At 48.7% G+C, this 12,798-nt stretch overlaps 1 protein-coding gene across 1 annotated transcript in view; it reads left to right on the top strand.

Moving 5' to 3' along the window:
• Positions 1 to 12,798, top strand: part of Pdzd2 (PDZ domain containing 2) — a 346,988-nt gene that overhangs the window by 258,521 nt on the left and 75,669 nt on the right. The window contains exons 4-6 of the mRNA XM_026783724.1: positions 1,713 to 1,855; positions 4,734 to 4,866; positions 11,450 to 11,605. Coding sequence (XP_026639525.1) covers positions 1,713 to 1,855; positions 4,734 to 4,866; positions 11,450 to 11,605 — 432 coding nt within the window. The remainder of the gene's footprint in view (positions 1 to 1,712; positions 1,856 to 4,733; positions 4,867 to 11,449; positions 11,606 to 12,798) is intronic.

Here is a 12,798-nt window from a genome sequence, read left to right as displayed (position 1 = left end):
GACCAGGCTGGTCTCGAACTCACAGAGATCCGCCTGCCTCTGCCTCCCGAGTGCTGGGATTAAAGGCGTGCGCCACCACCACCCGAAGAAATACTTTTAAAGGTGTTAAGAGTCTAGAGAGATTGTGCAGTGGTTAAGAGGACCATAGTTGAGTTTCCAGAACCCACATCATACAGTTTACAACAGCCTGGCACTCCAAGTCCAGGGGGTTTGATGCCTTCTTCTGGTCTCTGTGGGCACTCACATACATGTACACACAGACACACCCCCACACAACAAAAAGACTTTGAATCTTTTTAAAGATTTTATGATTTAATTTCTCTGAACATTGCAGTCTCTCAAAGAATGTAAACATTTTGTAGGGAGCATGTTCACACCTTTAGCACGAAGCAGGAATTCCAGCGGAGAATAAACCAAAGCTAAAAAGCACCAAGCAACAAGAGGGCTTAAGGTATCAGCCTTGGATAAAGGACAGATTTTGATACAGGTTCAAGCATGCTGTCATGATTAAGTAGCATGCAAATCAATGCCGTCACCTGCCCTGTTGACCAACACTCAGTATTAAATTCATGAATTTTCTGCCTGGGTTTCTCATGTATGTGTTTTAAGGAAGTGTAAGCTTCAATTTGATTTGTTCTTACAGGGTTGGTTGTTTTTACATGATTGGTTAAGTGATTCTGATCTTAACATCAAAAATCCAAAATACTCTTAAAATCCAAAGTTTGTCATACAGTGTTCAATGAAACATCCAAGGAAACTGGTAAGACTGAGCAGACAGATGCTCACCATAAGTGAGCAGTTTCACCCTTGATCTTTGTGATGGGTCACACACAGTCAAGATGACAAGTCTTACCAAAAATATGGAATAGTACCTTTAGTCTACATAAGGTAGATATGAAACAAAGGAACTGCGTGTTTAACTTTGGACTCCAACCCCAAATGTCTCATTATGCATGTGTAAATATTCCAAAATGCAAAGCAGTCTGAAGGCCTTTTGGCCCCATGCATCTCTGATGAGGGATGGTCACCAAGGAGTATATGGTTCTCTGCCAACATCTGTCATGCATCTGTCTGCTCAGTCTTACCAGTTCCCGTGGATGTTTCATTGAATACTGTATGACAAACCTTGAAAAATTAATAATGACTCTCACCTTAGAGGCAAGGAAAGTTATTTCTGTATTGGGTGGCAGGGAATCCTGCAAACTACTTAAGGTTTCCTGGTACCCAAGGCTGAGCTGAGCTTTTGCCCTCTCACCTTCCTGCATGTCTTGGCAGCTGTGTACAGAAGCAAAAGGATCGCAGAGTAAACCATTGTTTGTAGACACAGTGGCACCTACATCCAAACTGGAAGATGTGTTACCCACAGGACACCTGATAGGATGCATAATGTCAGAGCCAGTAAGTAGGATGGCTACTTAACCAGTTCACTGAAAGTAAAAATTCGATGCGTGGCTACCACCACACATTTTCAAACACTCCGTGGCCTCATGTGTACCGCGACTCCCTACAGAATGACACGGACAGAACGTTTTCGTTATTCTAAAAAGTTCTAGACTTTGGGCAAGTCAGCAGAGGCCTTTTCTTCTGGGCTGACTTGTGCTGCTGTCTAGTGACAAGCGATAGATGCTTGGCCTGATATGACAGGGCCACTCCCCGTGTCAGGGCTGTGTATCTGTCAACGTCCTTCACGCATGCTCCCTTTTTCTTCCAAGGAGGAAGTTGGCCGGATATGGAAGATGGAGCTGCTCAAAGAATCAGATGGGCTGGGAATTCAGGTTAGTGGAGGCCGAGGATCAAAGCGCTCACCTCACGCTATCGTTGTCACCCAAGTGAAGGAAGGAGGTGCCGCTCACAGGTGACTAGTAACTCTCCCCCATCCCTCTGCCTCTCTTCTCCCTCCTACCCCTTCCCTCCCTCCGGTGCTGGGTGCTTGTGCCTTTCGCTTGATCAAAGCTCTGGTAATTACAGTTCATAAAGATACGCGGGAGCCCAGGAGGGAAACGGACAAGAGCGGCTCTAACGGAACACATCTCTGAGCATAGGAAGTGGCTCGTTAGGGAGGGTACTTCGGGATATTCTAAACCGTGGAGCAGATTTGATTTCTCTGCACTCCCTTTTAGATTACTTGCTCAGCCTAACCCTTGGAATGCGGGCAGTCGCTGCAGTAACATGTGGTGATTTATCAAGAAAATGCCACTGAAGTCCCGTGAGTCTATGACTGATGACTCGGGAAAGTGGTACTGGCTCAAAATGTGGCTGCCATGCAAATGTGCCAGATCTGTCAGAGTTTCACACACACACACACACACACACACACAGACACACACACGGAGACACACGTGCATGTGCTTGCACTCACATGTGTCTATTGCGCACGAGGAAGGGGAAAGAGAAATGTGAATCTTCTACATATAACTTAAAAGGTCCTTGAAAGTGTATTTTTTTTTTATCCGAACAAATTGTGTGACGTATGAGAGGAACAGTATTTAACTGGAGCGCATATGAAAAGTGTTACCTGAGTGTGAGGGCCACAGTCATCCTCAAATGTCAAGCATGGTCTTCGCCCTGCTATGGCTTCCATTCATGTGGGGGATCTACTGTTTACAAGGCATGGTAGGGTCTGTACATAGGTTGCCCTGCCTACGGGCATATGGTAAGAATACAAAGAGGACTGCACTGATAGGAAGGTGACTACTGTCTTTTACCTAGGCTAGGATTTCTTCAGGAAAGCTAGCCGGGTTCCAAGAGGGACATGACGGGTCAGAGCAGGTATCAGCGTTCTCAAGACTGAGGGGGAAACTCTGTCTCAAGATGTAGCTGAAGGACCTAGAGTTATGCACAGAAAACCAGCAGGCTGCTTCCTGCTCTTCAGCCTCACATAGCAGGATGCTAAAAAAAAACTCCTCTAGCTGCCGATTCGCTACCGCTGTCAGTTATCCAAGTGACAGTGTTGTTAAGAGATTAGGACCTCGGATTGTCTTAACCCAGATGAGCATCATTAAACTCCCTGAACGGCATGGCATTCCTGATATACTATAAGGAACTCTGAGCAGCTCGCCGTTTTCCCATTAATGCTATGTCTTAGGTTCTGGTTGATCTGACAGGTTGGCAATTGGCAAATTCCTGTGCTCAGAGAGAAGCTTTCTGTGGAAGATGCTCTTGTCGCTTTCCCCTCGGGGCTACGGCTAAATCCGTCCCATGGCTTCCTTTTCCCTCTTAGCCTGGAGTGGTGTGTGTCTCTCTTCTCTGCGGTATATGACGCATCGGTGGGGTTTCTAATTAGTAACAGGAGAGGAGAGAAATGGAATTAAAGGGCAGGATAAGGAGAGGAATGGGCTGGGATGTTTTGGTGGTGTTAATAAGCAAACCAGGATCATTGTTGAATTGTCTTTGCCAGGTCCTCCCCCCCCCCATAGGATCAGCCATGCCCCTCCTTGAGATTCCCAAGTGTTTCTCTCCCTCGTGACTTTCCCATTCCCTCCCTTTCACCGTGCTGAATAACCAGTGGGGCCCTAAGCATTGCTCCACTTTATGGATTTTTGAAGACAGAAGCCAGAGGCTGTTGGAAGTCCCTTGTGCCTCCTGTCTTTTATTAAAGCCTACACTCATAAAAAAAGATTATTAATGTGTGCTGTAGAGGAAGGAGACCGCAAGAGAGGTGCTGTTGAAGGCAGAAAGAGGGAGGTAAAGATGAGAGGGGAGACGTTGTTGGATTCATTGGGAGAAAACACAAAAGAGACCCGGAAGGGTGCAAGGCGTGTGCAGGTTTCCCGGCAGCACCTGAGTGGTGGTGGTGAACCTGGAGAGGAAGGTGGACCCCTAGGCTATGGTCTCTACTTCACTGGGTCTTCTGTCTGAGCGTCAGGCTCCTTTTTGGTCACGGGAAACCAGACCATCACCAGCTCAGTGGAATCCACTGTAGAAGCCTGCCCGGTATGTTAGAGCTGTGTGCACTAAGGGCCATGGCCTACCCTGAGGAGACATTCCGGTGACAGCAGAGCCTCCTGTCAGCCAGTGAGGAGGAAGCCCAGAGTGAGCCCCAATTTAAGTGAAAAGGAACAGTTTTTACAACCACAGGAATGAGCCAAGTCTCAAACCTGTAACAAAAGCAAACTCAACAGTTTATTGTTGTGATGGGTCCTCCTGCTTATGTAGGTTTCTCTGTGGAGTCCCAGGGTGGGGGATAATCCTTGAAAAACTTGATCTTCAAGGTTCCGTAGCTCTGCTGGTGGGGTAGGGAGGTACTGACATTGCATCAGCCTCCGGTTTCCCAGAAGGATTCCTGCCTCGGTCTGATGGGGGGCCGTAGACCTGTGAAGGGCTTCAGGTAGGCTTAGCGTGTCTTGGCACAGTCTACACTCAGCTTAGCAATAGCCCCGAGCTGATGACAGAGAGGATTAGGGAAGGAATGACTTGACTCTCCTAAAACCCAAGGGTCTTAGTTGCTTTATCGCCATAACCATCCAGATGAGGTGTCATTGACGGCGATGTCAGATAGGCTGAGCCTAGGAGCGAGTGGATTAGTAAGCGACCATCAAGAATGCTGGAGATTTTCACTCCTTTCCCGGGAGTCTGGATGCTAGCGTTAAAGCAATCCCACCCCAAACCATCTTCCTCCTTCCACCCCGTCTTAATTGTCCCTGCTCATGACTTTGCCTAGCTCCTAGAACATGACCCTTCTCCGGCCCAGAATGTCTTGACAAGGGGTTTTCTCCCCCTCTCCATTTCCTCAGGGATGGCAGGCTGTCCTTAGGAGACGAGCTACTGGTGATCAATGGTCACTTACTGGTCGGGCTCTCCCACGAGGAAGCTGTGGCCATTCTGCGCTCAGCCACTGGGATGGTCCAGCTGGTGGTGGCCAGCAAGGTAGGTAGCTTTTGTCGTTCTTAGTCATTTACGATGGTGGTGTGAAGTTGGGTGTGAGCTTTTCCCATGAGACACACTTGTGTGCGCGCTTACAGCTTACCTCGGGCTACGCAGTAGCCTTGATTCCCGGGATAAGCGCATGTGAAGGCCCTTGACTGAAGTAGGCTCTATTATTCAAGTTATAAAAGATGGCTGTTGTTAAAAAGCCGTAACAGAACCAAGGAGAAGGTAAGGAGTAGGAGGTGTGGAAGCATGGGGAGTAGGGAAGGAGGAGACTGGATGTCACTGTAATGAAATGCCTGAAATAAATAATTCAAAGAAGACCAATGATTTGGGCTCATGGCTTTAGTCTAGGGTCAGCCGGATCCACTGCTGGGCCTATGACCAGGTATGAACATCCTGGCAGGAAAGTGTGGTGGGCAGAGGAAGGCTGTCCACCCCACAGCAGTCAGGAAGCAAAGACACTGAGATGTGAAGAGACCTTGCAAGGCACGCGCGCACACACACAGACCAGTGACCCCTTAGTTCAACGTCCCCATCCTTCCGTTTCAAACACCTCCTGGTACTCCAATTACAAATTCATCAGTGGGATGGCTTTGCCCATTGATCAAGTGAGAACCCTAGCATCTGACACGGCCCTAAGCCCCACTCTGAGCATGGTGCCAAGGACCACACCTTCAGCACAGCCAGGGCTGGGGTAGGGGATAGGGAATGGTGGATACTTCACATCCAAACCAGAGCAGAAAGGAATGCATCTTCTAAGGCTGGAATGACGGAAGCATCAGGGCTGTTCATGGGCAGCACAGGAGCGCTGGTCCAGTCACCCTTCCAGAGTTAGAGCTGGAGGAAGCATTGGGCCTTATTTGTCCAGCCTTGTCCATCTTTCCTTCTTCCCCACTATGTGGATAAGACGGTGGAATAGATCACCCATGGTGGCAGCCATCTTGCAGAGGTCATATTGCTGTCAGCTGTGCCAAGCACATAGCCCTCTGTCTACCCCATTCTGCTGCCGCCTCTCCCTCCTGGGTTTCACTGTCTTCATGGAATCATGAAACCCCCTGGTTGGAGCCTCATTCACCTGTGTGTGCTAATGTTTTGGCTGTGTCATGGGCTCCCAGCATCTGCATTCAGCCCTGGAGAAAGACTGCTGATGCCACCAGTCTGCGGAGGACAGGAGACAGTGCATGCTCTCATTTCTGCTGTGTCCTCTGGTCGTCCTGTTGAGACCATTAACGAGGCCATGTGACTCAGGAGTGAATCCGGTGGAGCCACGCGCGGCTGTTTCTGCCGCTGACTGGCTGACCGGGAGACTCTGCGTGAGGTCACACACATCTTGGCTCTGCACAGATGCTGTTGCCAATACTTCTAATTCCTTTTCCAGCTTCCCCATTTTTACTTGGAGCTTGGAATCTGTAGGTTTCCATATATTTTTCCTTCTTAGATTACAAGATCTATTGCCAGTTTCAGGAGGGCAATTGGTTCTCCATGTCCCTTAATCTCTATCCATAAGCTCAACCAACCTCGCGTGGAGAGTAATTCCAACAATTGCATCTTTACTGAACAGACTCCCCCTCCCAGCATTGTTCCTTAAACAATACAGTAGCTATTTAAAGAGTATTTACATTGTCTTGTTAACCTGCGAATAATTTAAAGTGTACCAAAAACTGTATACAGGTTTTATATGAATACTATACCATTTTGTCAGAGGGATTTGTGTACCCTTGGACCTGGTGTCTGCAGGAAGTCTCTCACGGGTAACAAAAGGCAAATATATAGATGAAACAAATAGCTTAGGGTTTCATTTTGAGCTGTCTGAAAAAAAAAAAACTGCCTTCCATTCTACCCCAGACCTCCGACTAGAACTTTAGGTTTGTGAGGACACAGCCTTGAAGAAGGCTGTAAGCCTCAGAGACAGAGCTGACGCATTCTTCCCAGTAGGCCTTTCCTCCCTCCAGCGGTGCCATGAGCCTTGGGAACTTCTCTTGGGTCTTTGACACCCAGAGGGCTATTGGTGTCCCTTGCTAAGGGCAAGGAAGAACATCAGTCCTGAGGGTTTCCTGTCCCCCTGCTGATCACTCCTCAATGGGAGAGGAGGTTCTTCAGGGGAAGCAGAGACACCTCCTTCTCTTTGCCAAGCAGATCGGGAGTTTGAAAGCATCGCTGGGTCTTGTTCACACTCCTGTGTTCGCAGTAAACCTGTTTCACTGGCACAGCTACCTCTGGCCAGGGAGCAGCTCAAGTGTGGATTTCTGCCAGGACTGTGCCTTGTACCATCTGTCTTAGTTGGGGTTTCTGTTGCTGTGAAGAGGCACCATGACCACAGTAACTCTTATAAAGGAACAGCATTTAATTGGGGGGGGGGGAGGGTTACGTTTTCAGAGGTTCAGTCCATTATCATTCTGGCTGGACATGGTGGCATACAGACAAGCGTGGTGCTGGCGAAGGAGCTGAGAGTCCTACATCTTGACACCCCACCCCCACCCCAAGAAGTGGTCTGAGTGTCACACTAACGAAGGTTACAAAAAGGGGACCTCAGAACCCATTCCCACAGAGAACACACTTCCTTCAACAAAGCCACACCTAAGAGTACCACTCTCTATAAGCTTCTGGGGACAGATTCAAGCTACCACACTAGAGCCTCATTCCTGTGCTGCCTGTTTTCACCTGCTAAGTGTGAAAGGTGAAGGGGCGGTGAGTGTCTTTCCTATGCTAAACAGTTATCCACAATGGAGAAAAACGGGAGATAAAGATAAAAACAGCCCACTGCTGGCTGACCGGGAGTGTCCACACCTGTTAGCTCTGCCCAGAGCTATGCAGTTGTGATGCCACGCTCTCCACCCTATCCTGTACCTTAAAAGAAGAAAGGCAACGTATATAAAATCATCTCACTAGACTCTAAGCCCTTCCCTTGAGGCAGATGTGTGTTCTTTCTATTCAAAGAGTTCCATTTAATCCCTAGTAGCCATTTAACTTCCCCGAGGCCCCACGGCAGTAGACAGAAGCCGGTTTTCTGCCAAGTCCAGTGCCTTGTGAAATGTCTCCTGCTTCTATACGCACAGCCGCCCCAGAGGGAAAGACTATATAAAGAATACCAGCACGGTGTCCGAAGAAGATGGCGTCCTCCTCCCAGAGGCTTTGCCTCCCAGGGCATGTGCTGGGGTCCTTGGAGGACTGAGCAACCTTCAGAAACCCATTCTCAGTCCGTAGGCTCCTGGGCACCTGACCCGGACCTCAGAGGGAACTGCTTTCAGTCAGTACCATGTGTCCTGTTTATACTCAGGCTGTTAGCCATCCAGCCTGCTGCTGCTTCTTAACCTTGCCCCCAGCTGTCTGAAAGGAAGGAAGGAGGAGCACCCCACTTCAGTCCCCCCCACCCCGGCATCCAACCGTTCTTCCTCTTTATCCGGCCAGAATAGGACAGCCAGGGCTTTTGTTTCGTCTTCACACCTGGAGTATGAAGGATTGGGGAGTTTCCAACTTCTGACTATAAACAATAAAAAAAAAATGTAAAATATTATTCTTTGAGAGCTAGGGTGCTTGTCACAAAACTTGAAGGTGTGTCTGCCCTGCAAAGTCAGATTCGCTAATGTCCTGGTTAGTGTTCAGGGTCCTCTGGGAAAAGGCAGATTCAGGTGGGGGGATGCCGCCTAAAGATTGACCCATAAGCAAGTCTGTGCAGACATTTCCTGGTTGATGATTGATGTCCTGGGGCCCAGGACACTGTGGGGAGGTCACCGCTGAGCAGGTACCCTTGCGTTCTACAAAGTCAATTTGAGCATGCCCTGGAAGTGGCATTCTGCTACGGCTTCTGCTTCAGCCTCTAGGTCCTTGCCTGGAGATCTAACTTCCCTTTGTGATAGACAGTGATGAGGATGTCTAAGCCAATAAACCCTTTCTTCCCCAATTTGTTTAGTCTTTTTTGTTTTTTGGTTTTTTTTGTCTTAAAAAAAAAAGTTCTCTATACATAGCCCTGGCTGCCCAAAACTCACTCTGTAGACCAGAGTCTACTCTGGCCTCACCCTCACAGAGATTTACCTGCTTCTGCCTCCCTGGCACTGGGATTAAAGGCGTGTGCCACCACACCAGGCTTTAGTCCATTTTCTTTATTATAGCAAGAGAAAAGCAAAACCAGGACAGACAAGGTGATTTTGATACTTTTTATTTATTTACTCGTGTGTGTGTGTGTGTGTGTGTGTGTGAGAGAGAGAGAGAGAGAGAGAGAGAGAGAGAGAGAGAGAGAGAGAGATACATGTGGAGGTCAAGGACAACCTGTGGGAACTGGTTCTCTCCTTCCACCACATGAGCTCCTGGAACTTGAACACTGATCGTCAAGCTTCCACAAGTGCCCTTACTGAGCCATCTCACCAGCCCAGTTTTGATATTATTCCTTTTAAGATTTATTGTATTATTATAAATTGTGCATATAACATGTATGCAGGTTCCCCCCGAGGAGCTGGAATTACAGACAGCAATAAGCCGCCACCTTTTGGGTGCTGGAAGCAGACTTGGACCCCCTGAAAGAGCAGTATGTCTTCTAGATTACTGAGCTCTCTCTCAGCAGCCTGGTTTTGACATTCTTAGTGGCATCATGCAGCCAGAAAGTTCTCTTTCATGCTCTTTATTTTCACTCTTGGTTTTAATGGGCAATAAACTAGGAACCAGTGCTTGTTAAATCTTACATAGAAAGCACAGAGGTGATCATGCTCTGCCCATGCTGCCATTAGTACCGTCCACTAACTGTTGTGTCCGTCTAGCTAGAAACATGTGTGTGTGTGTGTGCAATGCGTGCACCCATATTTTCTTTTCAAAGAGACAGAGTGCATCTTGGAGGCCATCTCACTGGGGCTTACATGCCAGCTCCTCCCTGAGAAGAGCTGTGTGTTCAGGGCAAGTCACTGCATGTTTAAACCCCGGTTTTCCTCCTGCACAGCGAGAATCGGGAGCTGCTTCTGAGGATATCGCAAAGGAGGCTGGGAAGCCCTGAGCAGTGCAGCTCCTCAGGGAGCAGCGGAGAAGCGACTGCCTTCCTCTTCGTCATATAAGAGCACATGTAGTCTGTAGTCACACACGCGGCTGTGTTACACATGCTTTTAATCAATCTGTTCACTGGCTAGCATCCTGTGAGAGCCTATACCAGAAGTACGTCTTGGCAACACGAAGCCATGGCATAGTCTGTCACGTGGCTGCTCTGTGATTTACTGTTTAGAACCTTTTTTTTTTTTTTTAACTCTTTCTTGTGGACGGTCCAACAGAGCAGACAACATGGAAGAGAAATGGACTCAAGTTTCACCCAATAACTTCTTTCCTCAGAGACAGACAGTGCAGGGTTCATGATTACTGGTGTAAAATGATTGTGGATGTCCTTCACATTGCTCAGGGTTGGAAATGACATCGAGCTGGTGACGAGCATTGCTGACCTTAGATGCCAGATTACTAAAAATGTGTAATGTCTGTCACAACTTGTCAGTTGGTTTGGACTCCTGTTCTCCAGTCTGTAGAGAGGCAAGCAATTTGATGGTTCAAAGTCTGTGGTATGTTCTCCTTCCTGTAGAAGGGGCTAGGATAAAGAGATGAGGAGAGAATAGTGGCCATCTTTCTGTGACCTGGCCTTGGTGTCTGGTAGCCTTGCTAGGAAGCGTGCCAGGCTCCTGGTTGCTCCTGGTCACCTCTGTGCAGGAGCAGAGGGCACCTCTTGGAGTCTAAACATAACAGAGACTGAGTCCAGGTACTAGTATTGGTCTTGACAATTTGTTCAAGAGCTGTTGTCATGGAAAAAGCATCATCGTGTCTCAGGTTGGCATTTTGATTCTGTAACGGGATGTCTTTACTGAGCATGTGCGAGTAAGATAGACAATAGGTCAGGGAAAAGGATCTTGTTGGCAATAGAGCTTTGGGTTAGGCCTAAGTGCTCAGTGATAACATAGAAATGGTGCTTGGAAGCAGGAGGCATACAGGGGAGAAAGACAAGTGGAATTAGATATATGTTGCAGACGCTGAAAAGAAGGCAGCCAAAGATGCTGGAGAAGACAGGGCGGATGAGTGGTATCTGTCAGTCAAAGCCAGGGCTTCAACCATCAGGCCGTATCACCAGCCCTCAGCCCTCCAGTCTTAGGAGGGGCTAACAGATTGCCTCCGGAGACGGGCCCTGATGGTGCAAATCAATGCCCCCACTCTTCCAAGTAGGCCACCGTCGTGAGTGGTCTGGGGACAGGGTGGTAGGCAATACCAGGAGGATTTGAGATGATCTGAGTGGAATGTGAGACTAGAGGAAGGGAAGAAGGAGGCCTGGAGCACTAGGCGGAGACGGCGCACCTGCTCGCGAGAGGACTTCACCCGTCTACAGAGCAGCAAGGGAGGCTCGTGGGAGCACTGACCTTAGAAACCCAGATTCTTTAGGAACAACAAAACTGTTTTGGCTTTTCAATCATGTCACCACCCCTGACATGGATGGTGACACCGCACATGTCGTACCATAATGCCACATGCTCTCTGGGTCGGAGCTGGTGGCTGGCCTCGTCTCGTTGACTTCCCTCAGCAGCTGGTACCCAGGGGTAATTCCTGGGCCTTTCGTGTGTCCTCTTAGGAGAGCTCAGCGGAGGATCTCCTGAGGCTAACGTCGAAGAGCCTGCCTGACCTGACTAGCTCAGTGGAGGATGTGTCCTCCTGGACTGACAACGAAGACCAGGAGGCAGATGGGGAAGATGAAGAGGGGACAGGCTCGGCTACTGTCCGGGGCACGGTAAGTGAGCCTCTGGCTGTTCCCAGCGCTAGGATGCCGCTTTGCTGAAGACGTGGGTGACGGAATCGGAAAAGAACGCGGCGCCTTCCTTTTCTGTTTTTCTCAGAATGTTCTGGAAATGTCTGGACGGGAGATGCATTTCATTTAAGAAAATTGAAACCGGAAACCACAGGCTGTTGAGTTGTGTGTGTCTATCGGCTTCTAGAATGCTGTCTCATGCGTACGGAAACACCCTTGCTGCTTCTCGAGGGTGCTTAGAAACAACCGAAGGCTTAAATACAAACTTCCAGATTTCTTCTTGAAAGTGGTAGAAACCACGCAGACAAATTAGTGTAGAATACGTCTTTGGATTTTAAGCACGCCAGGTCACCCACATAGCTTACAATGCTTCCCCTACACGCAGGAACTGCTCAGTTACAACGTAGCACACACAGGAAGGCATCCTGCGACAAGGAAGCAATGTGGATTCCTGATCTCTCTCTCTCTCTCTCTCTCAAATGTGAAGAGTGTGCCTTTAGTTTAAGTCCTTACTGCTCTTGAGACAGGCTTCTTTTCTGCCATTTAGACCCCGGGACTTCTCTCTCTGGGCCCTGAACTTAAGTAGCATGAGCATTGGGTAAGCGTTGGAAAATGAGCTCTGTTGATCGTGAGGCCTTCAGGAGGAAAACAAATGAACAAAGCCTACATTTTTTTTGTCATCGTTACTAGAAAAATTCCGTTACTTTTGAGGGGAGGAAAAAAAGTTGCTTATTCCTCAAAGAAGAACTTTCTCAGAAAGCAAGCGGGCAAGCCTATCATAAAGGACCAGGGTTGAGGGGGCCGGTTAAATGATCCTGTGGCTGTTCCTTTCTCTACATTGTATGGTGTCATCCGGTGGCCTTCCTTGGCTTTCAGCAAGAGTGGAAAACGAACTAATTTCCACAGCCTCCGCATCCCTCTGCCTGCCTGTCTGACCGCTCTTTGCACCAGACTCATCATTAATTCTAAGCAACTGCGCTCTGCCTTCCCGTAGCCCCTCGTGGTGGCTCCCTGTGTTCCTGCCCCAGGACCTCTGCTGGTGCTCTTCTGTCCGTGGAAGTCTCCGTGTATAGCTGAGTCAGGCTCCTCTCCTAGACCTCATAATCTGACTTCCTCAGAGGGACTGAGAGCATGTCTGCCGTCTGTATTGACCGCCGCCCCCGCGCCCTCCCCCT

This window comes from Microtus ochrogaster, chromosome 19 (genome assembly GCF_000317375.1).
Source record: "Microtus ochrogaster isolate Prairie Vole_2 chromosome 19, MicOch1.0, whole genome shotgun sequence".
Lineage (NCBI taxonomy): Eukaryota > Metazoa > Chordata > Mammalia > Rodentia > Cricetidae > Microtus > Microtus ochrogaster.
Note: the sequence above shows the minus strand (reverse complement) of the source record. Positions and strands in the feature narration are given on the sequence as shown.